At 36.9% G+C, this 15,661-nt stretch overlaps 1 protein-coding gene across 1 annotated transcript in view; it reads right to left on the bottom strand.

The window, feature by feature from the left end:
• Positions 1-420: 420 nt before the first annotated feature.
• LOC109061747 (glutamate receptor ionotropic, NMDA 3B-like) overlaps positions 421-15,661 on the bottom strand; it is a 120,763-nt gene continuing 105,522 nt past the window's right edge. The window contains exons 3-9 of the mRNA XM_042734498.1: positions 14,447-15,539; positions 13,148-13,293; positions 11,478-11,623; positions 8,542-8,693; positions 3,359-3,523; positions 2,305-2,372; positions 421-1,723 (exon numbers count right to left, since the gene is read on the bottom strand). Of these exons, the coding sequence (XP_042590432.1) occupies positions 1,204-1,723; positions 2,305-2,372; positions 3,359-3,523; positions 8,542-8,693; positions 11,478-11,623; positions 13,148-13,293; positions 14,447-15,539 (2,290 nt within the window). The 3' untranslated portion in view covers positions 421-1,203. The remainder of the gene's footprint in view (positions 1,724-2,304; positions 2,373-3,358; positions 3,524-8,541; positions 8,694-11,477; positions 11,624-13,147; positions 13,294-14,446; positions 15,540-15,661) is intronic.

Genomic DNA, 15,661 nt, shown 5'->3' on the forward strand with positions numbered 1-15,661 from the left:
GCTTAAAACAAGCAGGTTTAGCAATTTTAAAAGTTTTTTTATATATATTTTTTTTTATTAACCCCTGAAACTGGCTCATTCCATTCATAGGGTACACTGCCAGAAGTGTTAAAATGTATTCTATTTTTAACATCATGATATTCAATTAATTTTAAAAAGCAGCATGGTGAGAGGGCAGTAGTTTAATATTAATCACATATTAATACACATTTATGACTTAATTTTGAATATAGGACAAAATTGCAACCCTCTCACCTCTTTTGTGTGATGTTAAGATATATTATATATATAACATGTAACCCATTCATGGAAACCACCTTCTTCACAGGTTAAAAGACTGCAGTGTAATGCTAAAATATCACATATAAATCATGAGGTGGGTGTTTTGAGTTTGTGTTGACTATACTGTGAATTTAGTGTGGGGGAAAAAAATCTACCATCATTAGAAAGCATTGCTGTCAACATCTGCTTAAAGTGAATATCCTAAATGTTTGCCAGCATCATATAAGCAAGCATAAATTATATCATAATTTATAATCATAACTTAAATGACTAAAACGTCAATTAGATGTTGACTGTGCTCAAGCTGATAATTGTAATAGTATATAATAGTAATCCAGATAAAGTATTGTCCAGGTAAATTTATGACAAGATCACATTTATTTCTTCAACATCAAACTTAATTCAAACAAGCAACCTGGTCATTCATATGTCCACATGACTTTATGGAGGGAAGAAAGATCATTAACAGTAGCAGTTTTGAGATCAGACACAACCGAGCAATAAAATCGTTTCCAAAACAGCAAAGTCAATGCTTTGTTCTACCTTTGACTCCATGAGGAGGCCTCGGGTGCAACAGTGGTTTATTCCGATCCATATCCACCAAGAAAACAACAGCTGGGCAGAGGGAAAGCTCCACAAATAAATAAAGCTGTGAGAGGAAAGCATGGGCTTGCTTGGTGCTTTCAACGGTTTCAAATGCAAATGTCCAAATCCAGGTAGCTCCTGCTTTCACAGCGGGGCTTTAGAAAATAAGCCACATGAGACCCTATTAGCATTATTATTAGCAAAACCATACCAAGGATCAATGTTGCCTTAGCGTGCTGATTTTAAAAGAGTCCAGGGAGATTTTTTTGGGAGGAGAAAGATAGAAAAACATGTCCATTGTCATGTGTACTGTGTTCACTTCAGACATTGTGAGCATCACCTTTTCAAATCTGCTGGCTCTTTGGTGAGGGCGGGGCATATGGTGGCTGTGACTGTGGGCGGAGCTGCTGCGGTGGTCACCGGGGCGATGACGGCAGCAGCTCGTTCTTTGGCCAGTGTAGTCTGGAGCTCCGCCCTACGAGCCAGGGCGGCTTTCAAATGCCCGCGGATTTCCTCGATCTTGGCCTGGAGCTCCTCCAGCTCATTCTCTCTGGAGGGACTCGAGGATCTCACTGAGGAAGAGGCGGGCCGCTGAACGGGTCCTCCGTTTTCACACACTCTCGCCAGTAAACTCCCAGCCCCGGAGCTCAAAGCGGAGGCAGAGCTGGCCTGACCACCCTCTGAGATGACGCGGGGCAAGAGACGGCGCGTGTTGAGGGTCTCCAGGTTGAAATGGACCCTCTTGTTGTCTTTGGGCTCCTGCACCGCTTTGGCACTCTCGTTATTCCATCTGGCGAAGGATCCGAGGGCAGCAGGTGGAGGTGGTGGATGCGGCTGGGCTTTCTGGATGTTACAACTAGGAAGACAGAGCCAAGACAAGTGATTTTTGTTAAAGGGATAGAGCACCCAAAAATGAAAATCCACGACTGCACCAGTTGCACACCCCCTAAGGACGGCCCTGGCTGCATTACATCTTCAGCTTACTGTAATAACAAAAGCAGCAGCATCATTAATTATTAAAAATAATTTTCATAAATTGAAAAAAAGCTGAAATAAAATAAAATATAAATATTAGATGAAAAAATGTTGTCTTGGAAAATAATTAAAATAAATAACTGACTAAAAATGAACAAAATTAAATGCTAAACAAAAACATAAAAACAAATACAAATAAAAATGACAGCACATAAAATTACTAAAACTTTAAAGTAAAATAAAAATAATTAAAAATGTTCATAAATACTCTAATAATATTTATTTTGGGGGTGAACTATAACCATTAAAAGAGCTCCTCTATCATAACACTATCATCCTCTTCTTGCGTAAAAACAGTGAAACATCATTTAAACCCAAGTGCATTTTTGATATTCAAAATGAAGTAAGCTGCCATAAGCTGCTGTTAAAATAAAAAATAGATTAATAAAACAAAGTCAAAACCTTTTCTCTGTGTTCGCCCGCTGCCGTTTCACATCCTCATAAGTCATGTTCAGTGCTCTGTGGATTTTCTGCAAAAGAAAAGAAAAAAAAGGGATTTATCTCATCAAGGGATGAACGAGAGAGATTGGCATCATGCTTTTGATTTTAAAAATCAATATTCCAGAGATGGCAATTACTGACTCGGCTTGACAGTAATCTCTCCACAAGCCCTCAGAGAAAGAGCCGGAGAGATCAAGCACAGCTCATTTACAGAGTCAAAGCTTCAGCCCATGAATAACACAACTGTGCCTTTCTTAATCTTAGTAATCAGTGGAAGGAAGAAAGGAAACATTCTGATAGAATAATAAACTCTGTGACAGCTGACATTTGGTGGGGAGGGGGGTTGCTGCTCAGACGATAGAAAAAATATCGATCATTTAAACAAATAGTTTGGTGAAATTTAACATTTAGTTATCTACCTCATCATTTGGAACATGCTGGGTTCAGTGTTTTATTTATTTATTTATTTATTTATTTTACTTATATTATTTATATGATTTTTAGTTTTTAGTATTCATCAAAAAAACAAAACAAAAATTGTTAGTTTTTATATTTAAAAACAACAATACTATTTAGTTGTTTTTTTTATTATAATTTTATTGATTAAACTGGAAGTACATCAGCTGGCTTACTGAAAACTGAATAAAGACTAGGTTAAGTTCTGATTGTACTTTTTAACTTATTACCCAAAATACCTGAGATGCAATCATTGTCAAATAATTATTTAAACAAATAATTATGTATTAAACCAAATATACAAATTTAACTGATATATTATTTTATTATTTAATTAAAATTAATAAGTTTCAGATTAATTACAAAAATTACTAAAACTGAAATAAAAAGAAAATAAGGTTAATTGAGTGTGTGAGTGGCTTTTTTGGAACATAAAAGTCTAAATCTGACAGACGTGATCACAACTCACTTTCATTATGAAAATGACATTCTATGAAACATCCCCTATTGTGTTAAATAGGAGAAACAAAGTCAAATGTGTGCGTAAAGCATGGCTCACCTGACTGGTGTGAAGCCAGTATTTGAACTTCTGTCTGCGGCGGATGTGTGGCAGAACCAGGCGATAGAAGGCATGTTCTCCTGCCAGAGTGAGTAAGGCCCCTGTCACACCCACACACAGCAACACAAACAGCCCTGAGAAGTGACGAATGCCCATCTGCAGCGTCTGGACCGAGAGAGAACAAATACAGAAGAGATGAGACACTGCAGTGATAAGGACCGAAGCACTGCGATGTGGTGTTTGTACACAGGAGGGCAGTACAATCCTGCTGACTGACACTAGATTAGCCCGAGAGAAGCCCATAGCCTTCCCGGTGTCTTTGATGGAGAAGCATTCCTACCAACTTGAACTAATTGACATTAAAAATTAAATTATTAAAAGCGAAGCTGAAGCCACATCAATATTAGAGGACTGTATGTACCTCTAGATAGCTAGAACTAAACCAAAGATTTTTAAAAAATCAATCAAATCAAAGAGCTCTACATAATTATAGTTTTTTTTTTATCATAAATCTGTAGGTTTTTGAAAGTGTTTCACACTGCATTATATGATAAAGATGACTGTAAAGAAAATGTTGAAAGTTAAAGGTACAGTAAAATGTGTAAATTATTTATTAATTAGGTTAGAAACAGTTGTATGTTTTGATGTTGTTGGTGGATTTTTTTTTTTTTTTTTTTTGCATGCAACATTAGAGACGGGACATTTTAGAAAGTATTTGATTGGAGAAAATCCTAAACCGGTTCAGGATGAGTCATCAAAACGTTTAATAAACATTTTAACAATATATAAAATTGGCTTAAAATGTAATTTTAAAATGCAATACTATTTTAACATTTAAAAAGTCAAATAAATAAAAATAATAATAAAATATGTATATATTGGATGATAGACAATTTTAGAAGTAAAACAGCATATTTAAGACCCAAAAAATGTTTTGAAAGACGTCTCTTATGCTGCATTTATTTGATCAAAATACAGGAAAAAAACAGTAATATTGAGAAATATTATTACAATTTAAAATAACTATTTGCACATATTGTAAAATGTAATTTATTCCTGTGATGCAAAGCTGAATTGTCAGCACTGTTACTCCAGTCTTCAGTGTCACATGATCCTTCAGATATCATTCTAATATGCTGATTTGCTGCTCAAGACACATTTCTGTTATTATAGGTGTTGAAAACAGATGCATTGCTAAATGATTTTTGTATAAACCATGATGGATTCTAGCATTATGAATTCCTGGGTTCTTTAAAATAATTTCTATAGATGCAAAGTCAACTTTAAGTGAACTACCTGAAGGTTTATTTACCTGAAAAGTGTCAACCTGTAAAGACTCTGACGCTCAAAACAACCTCTGTTGTTTGAGTTTTCTAAGCAGTTTGACATAGCAACAGTAACTCAGCCAATAGAGTGAGCTTGGGGCGGAGCTATATGTTTGCAAACCAAAAGAAAAAGGAGGAGTGATTGTGGAAACCTTTTGAAAACAGTCACTAGTTTTGCACATTTGTTTGGTGCAGATGATGACCTGAGAATCTCTTAACAGAAACAGTGACTCCAGAAAAGAAAAGGAAAAAAACATGAATAAACATCTAACTCTTTCATCTGTGTGTTTAGACCGCAGGGCATGAGGCCTGTATCTTGGCGAAGAAACTTCTCAACTGCTGCACAGTTGAGACTCTTTTTCGGGTACCTTGTGTTGTCAAAACCATTGAGAGAGCAGGTGAAGCCAGGTTCACTGTGTATTTTACTGATCCACAAGCATGAATCCAATCCTGTAACTCTTTGTAAGGCCGCTGCGTACTGCAAAGCGGCATTCTGGAAAATAACACATCCTATTAGCTCTGTCTCAGACATGTTCACTTGTCAGATCGATTCAAAACTGAGTGTATCTTGCGTAGGTTTTAACCAGCTCACAATGCTTCGTCCTTCTGTGAGGCTCTGATGCCACAAGAGCGCCGAGATTTGAAATGGAAATGAGGAATAATCTTTTCTGTTCAGGCAATGGTAATTTTCCCCCCAAAATTAGGAGATGAACACACCCTGCCGCAAGCTTAAAGGGGTCATATGATGTTGCTAAAAAGAACATTATTTTGTGTATTTGGTGTAATTATGTGTTTTTTTTTGTTTTATGGTATGTGTTTATGTTTATTTTCCACATAATGTACATTATTGTTTCTCCTCTATGCCCCGCCTTTCTGAAACGCATCAATTTGTACAAAGCTTATCGTTCTGAAATGCGAGTTGTGCTCTGTTAGGCCAGCTATCCAGTGCGTTGTGATTGGCCGAATGCCTCGTGTGACGGAAATGTTACGCCCCTTAACACAAATGTCAGGCTACCGGCGCAGAGAGACAAAACCAATAAAACCCATTACAAACGAGGCATTTGTTGCATTCAGTAGGGACATAATTACTGATTATAATGACTTATACTGTCTTTTTACGCGTTGCATTGCATATCGCGCTGCAAAAACATAAAACCATGTCTGCATTTGTGATCTGAGAAACGACAAACAACAAGCTCTAACAGTTACTCTACACTGCTCAAAACTCGTGTTTGAATCATCAGTGGCGAATCCTTTACATATGAAAACATACTTACAGGCTGTGTGTCAGAAGTGCCAGATTGTCCTTGCAAAGTTGGAATTGCTCCACTTTATAGAAACAGACACCGTATTGTAGGCTACTCTCACGGGAAACAGTCCTTGTCCTCCGTAAGATGCGCAGCACACATCTGAATATTTGGGTTGAACTGTTCTGGAACAGTGTTGTAAATACAACTTAACCACTGATTTCTAGTTGTGTCCTCTTTTGGGAGGCCAAACAAAGAAGTTTCGCTTTCACTACGAAACACACAGCGTCTCCACAACATGGTGCCGGTGGCAACAGCGAGAATAAAAGTTACGCCTTCTTTCTTTGCGTGAACATTTGGGCGGCGCTATGCAAATCTTCACACATTGTGACGTAGACATGTGGGGGGAGTGTTAGAACGAGCCGTTTTAGGTAGGAGTGGTTGACTCTTAACTTTTATAAAGAATAACTCTTTGGATTTGAGACTTTAGTCTTTGCAACTTTACAGATCTACTTTATGCACCAAGAGCTTGTAACACTACAAAGGGTAAGGAAAGGAAAAATTGAAATGGCATCATATGACTCTTTTAAAGCATTCGACAGCATGGAGAAATCTGTATCTTAGGAGAGAGGGATAGTTCGGCCGATCAGGATGTCAGCCGTCAGCCCATCAGCACGCTCCAGAACTGTCATTTACTCTGGAATCTTCTGAAGTTTCAAGCTGATCTAAGGCACACCTCTGTCAGCACCGGAGATAATGACACAAGATAAGTTAGTGAAGGTACCAAGCCAAATCAATGTGTAAGAACTGAAGCCCCTCTAAAGCAAACATCACTTATTCATATCAGCCTGTCAGACTTAAAGGGGCTCTGGGGAAATGTTAAACATTTGAGCTCTCTATTGGCATTTTCATATGAAGAATGACAGGATGGTGTCACCGCTGAGATCTCAGGAGCTTAGTTTGATTGGATAAAACAGCATGTAATTAATAAAAGAAAAATGTGATTTGGTAGTACATGACAGGCTGGAGATTTGGTTTAATTGATTGGCACAAAGATTTTATGTCGGCGCTTTAAGAAGGACCCCGTGAAATTAGGGTGACCACCTGCTTATTGTTGCAGATGTGATTTTGCAGGACAATGCGGGACATATGTGAAAGTGATACATTAGGGCTATTAAACGATGTAAATATTGATTGAGATTAGTTGGAAAGCCTATCTGCCAATACGTTGGATGATAATGTTTTAAATCACGGATAAGTTATGGTGACCGGTTTGGTTTGAGTGATACAGTGTAAGTTACTCTACAGGACCTATTCAGTCTGCAAAATATGATGAACTGAGTAACAGGCCAGTAAGTAAAAATCACCTTGGGTAGCAACTAGTTTATTTTCTTTTATTAGACTATGCAAACAAAAAAATGCCTTTACTGGGTTCAGTACATCTTGAACTTGTACTTTTTGATGGATCTGGCAGGTTTAATCAGGATGTTCTTATCCAGTACGTGATGAATGATTTTCTACTTGCTAGGTGGAATTAATGGGAGAGACATTTTCATTCTAGAGAGCATCTGATTGGACAGAATTTAGACACGCCCATGAGTGCAAGATGATGTCTTCGAAAATTTTAGTCAATTTTCTAATAAGATAAAAAAAAAAAAAAAAATATATATATATATATATATATATATTTTTTTTTTTTGATTTGACTAACCAAAGTGTTAAAAATGTGCAATTCATACATACAATGATAGTACACCTCTGCAATGATGAATGTTTTACATTTCTACTTCATTCGGCTGAACATAAATATTTAATTTACATTTCTTTATTTATTTGATAATTAGTTGTCTAATAAGTGGGATAATGTACAGTTATAAAATAAATATTTTTCTTTATAAATTATGTATTATTTATTTGCTGTATAACTTAATAATCTTCATTTCCAAACAAAAAATGTACAGATAAAGTAAGCATTTTTCTTTATACGTTAAGCCTTATTTATTTGATGCACGTTTCTGCTTCATTCAGCTGAACCTAAATATTTAATTTACATTTATTCATTTATTCAATTAGCTGTCTATTAAATGTGATAATGTACAGTTATAAAATAAAAATTTTTCTTTATTAATTTTGCATTATTTATTTGCTGTATCACTAAATAATCATCATTTCCCAGCAAGGTAAGTGAGATAAAGTACAGTTATGAAATAAACTGTAATGCATTATTTATTCACTGTATAACTTAATAATCTTCATTTCCCAACAATATAACTTAACATTTAGGTGAAATCTAAATGTAACATACAACCACAAAAATCAAATCAACACAAGCACACAGCATTTCCATTAACATGGCATGGAGAACACCATCAAACAGCTCAAACGTATGAGATCGAAAATTGACACCGCCAACCATGAATTCATTACATGCTTCTAATCCAGTAAAAAGGATTGAACTCATATAGGAATTATGCAAATAAATATTTTTTTAATTTGTTAATGTTAAAACCAAATGATCCAGTTCTGTTTTGTGTAGGATTTGTGGATTTATTTATTTTTTAACCATAGTTGATTTTTCTTCTGACTTTCAGTTAGACTGAATCCTGTTCACCTCTGTAACTGCGAAGACTCTCTTTCCACACGGCACCACCTTGTACCACTTGTCATGCAGCATGTCCATGTAGCCATCTGACTTGTAACGGCTGATGAATTCAGATATGTTGGAGGTGAGCGGTGAGTTCTGGGGCAGTCCGATCCCGTAACCTGAGGGGGGAACCACTCAGTCAGTCCAATTCATCAAAACACCTCCAGAACAAACAGAATGTGCTACAAAGCATCATTAAACTGCCTGTCTCTGAACCACTAATAGAGTTTCGAACAATTTCTTTCAGTGTTTTATAGGAAATGATCATTACGTGCCCAGTGATCTGAAATAATGGAGGGATGAGGGAAACAAATACATGCCAAACAGCGAATGTTCGCAAATTTCAGGTTTTGGCAAGCTGAGTCGATAATTGACGCTTGAATCATGGTAATCTTACAGGAGTTAGTAGCCTTTCACTAAAAGCCTCTCAGAGTCTGGAAGATACTATTTTTCTACCATCTCACTTTCATTATTTCTTTGAAATCTTTAACAAAACATGCAAATTAGACTTCACAAATGATGAATAAAATCACCATTCTTAAAGGGCCAGTTCAGACAAAAATGAAAATACTCTCTATTACTCAACCTGCTTGTAAGTGCATTCGGCAGTTCACTTTTACCATATATTAGTAACAGTGATCATGAAATTATCCATCAAGAACTACTCAAGTCATACTTATGCGCGTCAAAAACAAAAGTTCAGCTAACTGCATTTAACATAAATTTAAACTATCATACATTTTCATGTAATTGCAGTTAACATCCAATTAATAAGTGTTGTGTTCCGTTCACACTTTTATTCAAGCAAATTATTTCTATAATAAACACTTTTTTAAAGTATACTGAAGAGTACTTCTTTTTCACAAGGGACATTAGTTAGTTCATTTGACAGATTTGTGTTTGTCTGCATTTAATATTGATGAAAGGAATTAAGCAAACAATGGAGAAGACGAGTATAACCACTTATATATGTTTGATGTGCAGTATACTAGTTTATTTCATAAATACCCCATTATAATTTTTAAAAAAGATTTAATTTATCAATTAATTGAAATAATGAGGTTTATTGCTTAGAACACAGCAATAATAATTTTAGTAATAATAACAATAATATACTATCTAAAAGAAGTAAAAAAAATAACTGAGATGTGTTAAAATATCAGTCATAAATGCTGAGCAAATAATTTTGCAGCATTTAAGGGCAGAACTGAAGGGCAAGACCTGTCTGTTAAATTCCAGCTGATGCATGAGGTCATGCTTATTAATCCATTAAAAAAACATACTTAACATCATCCAGCACAGAGACAGAGGTATAATACATGCTGAGGGGGAATGAAGAGAATGAGACAACGGGCATATGGTAATTAACACGACATGAGCGGGGCATGAGCTCAATTAGCCCTGCCACCCAGCTCAGGGTTTGGCCTGGGAAATGAAAACATTACAGACTGGACCACAATTATTTTCCCCGGCGCTCTCTCTTTCCTCCAGCACGCCTTTCAGTGTCGCCTTCAAGAAAAATCTGTGCCTCCTGTAGGCAGCTCAGGTTTGCATTTAAATTGGCTTCCCCACAAAAATGCATGACAGCAGGAGAGATCTCTGCCAAGTTGACTTCCTTTTTCTCCCCTTGTCAGTTGTGGATTTGTAAATACATTCTAAAAAATGCAAATGTGAAGTTTGAATACTTCTTACCAATTTGTCTCTATTTTCTTCTCTTTGTTCCCTTCAAGCAATCCAGATTTCTAATGACAGTCATTTTGGTCAGTGAATAACACAACACAGCAGTTTTCTCCACATCCAGGGAAGAATCATACAGTATTCTGACCGATCTACCTCTAGCTTTTACATATATTTGATAAAATATAAATAGTTTCATATAAAAATCACATGATGATTTTGTATTATTTATAAAAGCTGCATTACATATGCTATCCATTATAAAAATGATCCATATATCTATCATTCAGATATCTATCATCATGGATGTAGCATCATGCAAAAGCTATATTTTCTATTACCAGAAATACTTTATTTGCAGGTATATTTGTCTATAACAGAGATGCCACCAAGAAGTGAGTAGCATTTAAGTTTCTGTATGCCAGTGAATTTTTCAAGGGAGGCAAAGTTGTTTTAAATAATGACATATAAAACAATAGTTTATTTAATCAAAATGAGATTAAATGCTATACATTTAATATTGGTATATAAATACCATATTACTGGAGTATTGTATTGTAACAATGTTACTCGCCAGGTGGCCGCTAACTTTTTTATTAGTTATTAATTCAAAAACGTAGTTAAAATAAAAAATAAAATAAAAGTAAATAAAAAGTTAAATTAATAATTATAATAATAATTTATATTATTATTCCCTTTAATTATAGTAATTATTAAAATGAATTATATTTATTATTATTAATAATAATTGTGAAATATATTACAGTTGAGTAGTATGTGATAATTCTTTATTAATCTTTATAATGTGATTTAATAATAATAATAAATATTAATAAGAACGATATAATAAAAATTGCAATTAGATGTCTTCCCAATTTGTTCTGCCTATTTTTAATAAAATAATGCATATACAGTTTCATGGCTGGTAAAAAAAAATATGTAAGGGTGGTAAATTCACGGGCCACTGGCAGGTGTTGCGAAATGTTAGCTTTGGGCCCTGGTTGTATCGTTATTTCGACCATGTGTGTTTCAACTCTTATCCTCCATTCCAACCTGTACGTCTGGTCATGTGATCTCAACATAGCTGCCATTTGCATACAATGAAAGTCAATAGGGTCCAAAACAACATGAGGGTGAGTAAACAATGACAGTATGTTCTTTTTTGGCTGAACTATCCCTTCAGTGTTAAATAAACCATAAACTACATCATCAGTCCAATTGCTTACCTTCAATAGCAAAGGGTTTTCCAACTGTCAGCAGCTTGCAGTCGGCATCAATGGACACCTCGTAGTCCAGCAGGGCTTTGTCCATGATAAAAGCATCAAGTTGAGGAGGATCTGTTTCACAACATAAAAAGAGGGGGGCTACAAAACTACACACAGGCAGGCACACACACACACTCTCTCATTAAACATGCACAGTATGATTTTCATAAGTCATTTTGGTGCAAATGAAACACAGACATCATTTGTCTGAGCTAAATGTTCATAAACTGCAGCGGTGGACATAAATCAGCAGTTACGCTAAACTAGATGCAAGCTGAATAGAGTCCAAAAAGGACTTTTAATGGATAGTGACACCTTAAGGGCAGAGGCCCACCCTTGCTTAATTTAATCATAATAAAAGACGTAATTTATCAAAAAGTTCAGCCAGCAGCAAATTCGAAGTTAAACAAATTCAGCAGCACAACTTGTGGTTGATAAGAATAGTTCTTTTCCGTGTACATTTTTTCAGTACAAATCAAAATGATCATTGCCAAATGAAAGCTATTAACATTTCACCACCAGAATTTTCAAAACTCTTGAATCTGGAGTACAAACATGACTGCATAGAAACGGCATCAAAATGCAAGAGCAGACAGACTGTGGCATAAATGTGGAAAACCAACTGTTTCAGAAATGAATTGCTTTGCGATACATATGGTCACTGATACCTCTGATCCTCTTCCCAAAATTAAAAAAAGGATTAAAGTGTTTTCAGCCAGTTCAAATACTTCATGGATCTTTGACTCTTTTGAAGATGTTTGTCTCTTTTAAGTTCTCTTCCAATTACATTCTGAGTGGTACATCCAAAAAATTAAATGAAGCAACTTCTATGCCATGATTTCAGCCTTAATGCTGCCATCTGTCATATAGCCTAGACTCAAAACTTTACTAAGGAATTATTGAAGGAAGTGAGACGCGGCGACTCTCGAAATGTTAATATTTTCTGCTTTCCTTCTAAATTCATCTCTGGTGTGAGTGCAAACTAGGTTAGAAGTCTTGAGTCCAGCCAAAAAAAAAAAAAATCCCAGTGGTTTACTTTCATTGGAAGGAAACTCGTTAATTAAGCTTTAGATAAAAATCACATAGGATTTTTTAATTCTCCTCCTCTCACTTTTTTTTTTGATATAGCCCAAAACAAACAAACAAACAAAAAATGTAAATAAATAAACAAAAACACACTCTTCACAATTTGGTATGTGTGTGACAGACTGTGGCGCTGCAGCTGGCAGGAAACAACAAACGGCTTGCCTAGCGAGCAGCAGTGAGAGGGAATCTCAGAACTTAGACTCAAATACGCTGAGAGAAAAACTGCTTCAGGCAAAAACCTAATTTTAATGACAGCGTTATTCAAAAGTTGAATTCATTTGGCCGAGATATTGACACCTGCAGTATTGTACACCAGTGAGTCACTAAGGGGGACTGTTAGAGAAAAGACTCAGCATACGCATTTGCATTGTAATGAACAGGGTGCAACTGCTGTTTGAAATATTGATCACTATGCACAATGTTTTTTTTCCCATGTGTTGTTAATTTCACTTTTTGCTAACAGGGTTTGGCAGTATAAGTACACCAGGAGCACTTGCTGCCATATGCTAGCCAAATGCATTCTGCTGGATGAATTGATCTCTTACTTGAGAGTGGCGACACCCTCAGGTGTGGTGGGCTCGTTAAACAGCCGCATGTACTCGTGCATCTCAGGAAAACTCTTTTTCATGTAATCCTCCGCACTGCTTTCCCGAACAGTGCCGAATCGGAATCCCTGAGATGGGTGGTGCAGCTAAGGACAAAGGCAGGGAAAAAAACAGTTAAAGTCTTTGGAGTCAAAGTGTGCTTAAAAAAAATAAAACATGATACATTTTCCATTATTAATATAATTTAGGCAGTTTTATCCACAGTGCATTCAAAGTATCAGTTCATGCATTCTCAGGGAATATCACACTGTGTTATTTGCAATGCTAGTGCCATGCTCTAATACTTGAGCTATAGGAGTGCTCTTTGAACTTTGATATAAAACAGTTGTATGTACAATGTAAACAGAGTATTTTTCAGTGCCCAAAATTAAAATTCCCAGTCCAAAGAGACCATTTACTGACTACCCATGTCAAGACCCATTTAATATTTATAAACCTGGCACGGAATTACTTAGTAATGATTACACGGGGGGTTTTAAGGTATAGAAGAAGATAGACTGCTTTAAATGTAGACAAAAACAGTACAGTAGCAACATTGTTTCCCAGAGGTTATTACTACAGAACATTCTATAATTTAGGGTACATTTTTATATCCGTTGATGATAATTATGTTTTTTTTTCTAACAAATTTCTTCTGAAATATCATATTTTATCCATTAAGAGAGTACGCATCATAATCACACACATATTTTTTGCACCTTGTTTTTCACTTTTTATGTTGTTGACTTTTTTTCGCTTTTATTTTGTTTTTTGCAAGTCTTGAGTTCAAAATAATGAATAAACCGTTCAAAAATCTATCCAAAAATAAACTTACTTTAAATATAATGTTCTTTCAATATAAGAAAACATTTTATTTTACTCATATTCACAAAAATTGTCATCTGTGTTACCAGCCAAACACATTGTTATGGTTTGGAATATTTTTATGATTTTAATTAAAAAAAAACATTAAAATTTGAGGTTAACCTGGTCAAGAAAATAATATTTGGTTGGCCAGACAAGGCCAGTGCCATTGATTGAGTGAAATTGTCAACTATGTTACCTGTCAATCCATACAGTTTATCCATAACATAGTTGACAAACTCATCTTCAGGAAAAACATATTTTCCATGTAATATCAAAATGGTGTTTAATGATTAAGCTTAGCGACTAGCAGAATAGCTTCACTGACAAAATCCATAAATCAAAACCAATAGTTGTTTTATTGAGAAAACTTTTTCCTGATGTGAAATGTCTCACCTTGGCATCATGTATTCCAGAGACCTCTTCGAAGGTCTTTTCACCAACCATAACCGCAGCCAGGTTTGCAGTGTAACTAGATAAAACCAGCAAGCAAAATATGGCCCACAGGTTCATCAGGAAACGTCCAGTCCAACACTTGGGTGTCTTACTGGAGACTGTGCGGCCGAAGAGGATGGCGTAGCAGAGGTTGAGGGCTGAGGAATAGGAGAAAACCTTCACGCGGTTTCGTCCATGAGGCGTCATGCCGAAGGGACTCTTCCATTCATAGAGGGTGAGGAAGAGCGCCGTAATGTGCAGCGCCACAAAGATGCCCATCCACATGGACCAGTGCAACGGCCACATGAATGCTCCGATGGGTGCCGCCGTGTCCTTACTGCGCACTAGTATTCCCAAACTCGTGGAAAAGAACGGGCTGGTGAAGTCGATCACTTTACTGCGAGCTGAGTTGATGCTGAAGCTGGTGACAGCCATATCGGCTACCCCGCTCAGCAGGTCGCCCACCAACCCCGTCCACTGGCCACCCTTGACTGCTCCATATTTCCCGTCCCCAACTATGTACAGGTCAAACTCAAAGTTCATGTCCTCTGCCAGCTTTTCCAGCAGATCAATACAGTACCCATAGCAGCACTTGCTGAAATCCGGTGGCAAAAAGCTGCTGTTGCCTTGAGCCCGTTCGGTGTACAGGTGGTCCAGGGTTTCCGAGTTATTTGTCCCTGCATCCAGACAGTATTGCCCAGCGGGACAGTTCCCATCCTCATCTACCTCTCGAGTGAATACGAATGGGTGCTCCACTAGAGTGACCACCCGCACACGACTCCCAGACACGGGAAAGCTGGCCCGCCATCTACGACCCCCCCTGCCCATCTGGCCCTCGGTGCGTTGCCGAGGGGGCGATCCCTGCCATAATCCCTGCTCCTCTACATCCAAACTACCGCCTTCCCAGCTGCCTACAGTCACCCACGTGGGCTGACCAACGGCATCACGGCGCAGACTCCAAATGTGGACCCTCTGAGAGGTGAGTACACGGGAGAAGTTGCGTTGGACGGTGACAGGGCCCGTCAACCCTACAAAGGACGTATTAGAGAGGAACCTGAGGGTGTAAGAATACAAGAGTCAGATGATGATTGGAAGAAGCCTAGATGGTCTATAACACTGAAAGCTATGCATTAGCATTCCTATTCATGCCGAATTGCTCAGCTGGAGCAGAACCTT

This window comes from Cyprinus carpio, chromosome B11 (genome assembly GCF_018340385.1).
Source record: "Cyprinus carpio isolate SPL01 chromosome B11, ASM1834038v1, whole genome shotgun sequence".
Lineage (NCBI taxonomy): Eukaryota > Metazoa > Chordata > Actinopteri > Cypriniformes > Cyprinidae > Cyprinus > Cyprinus carpio.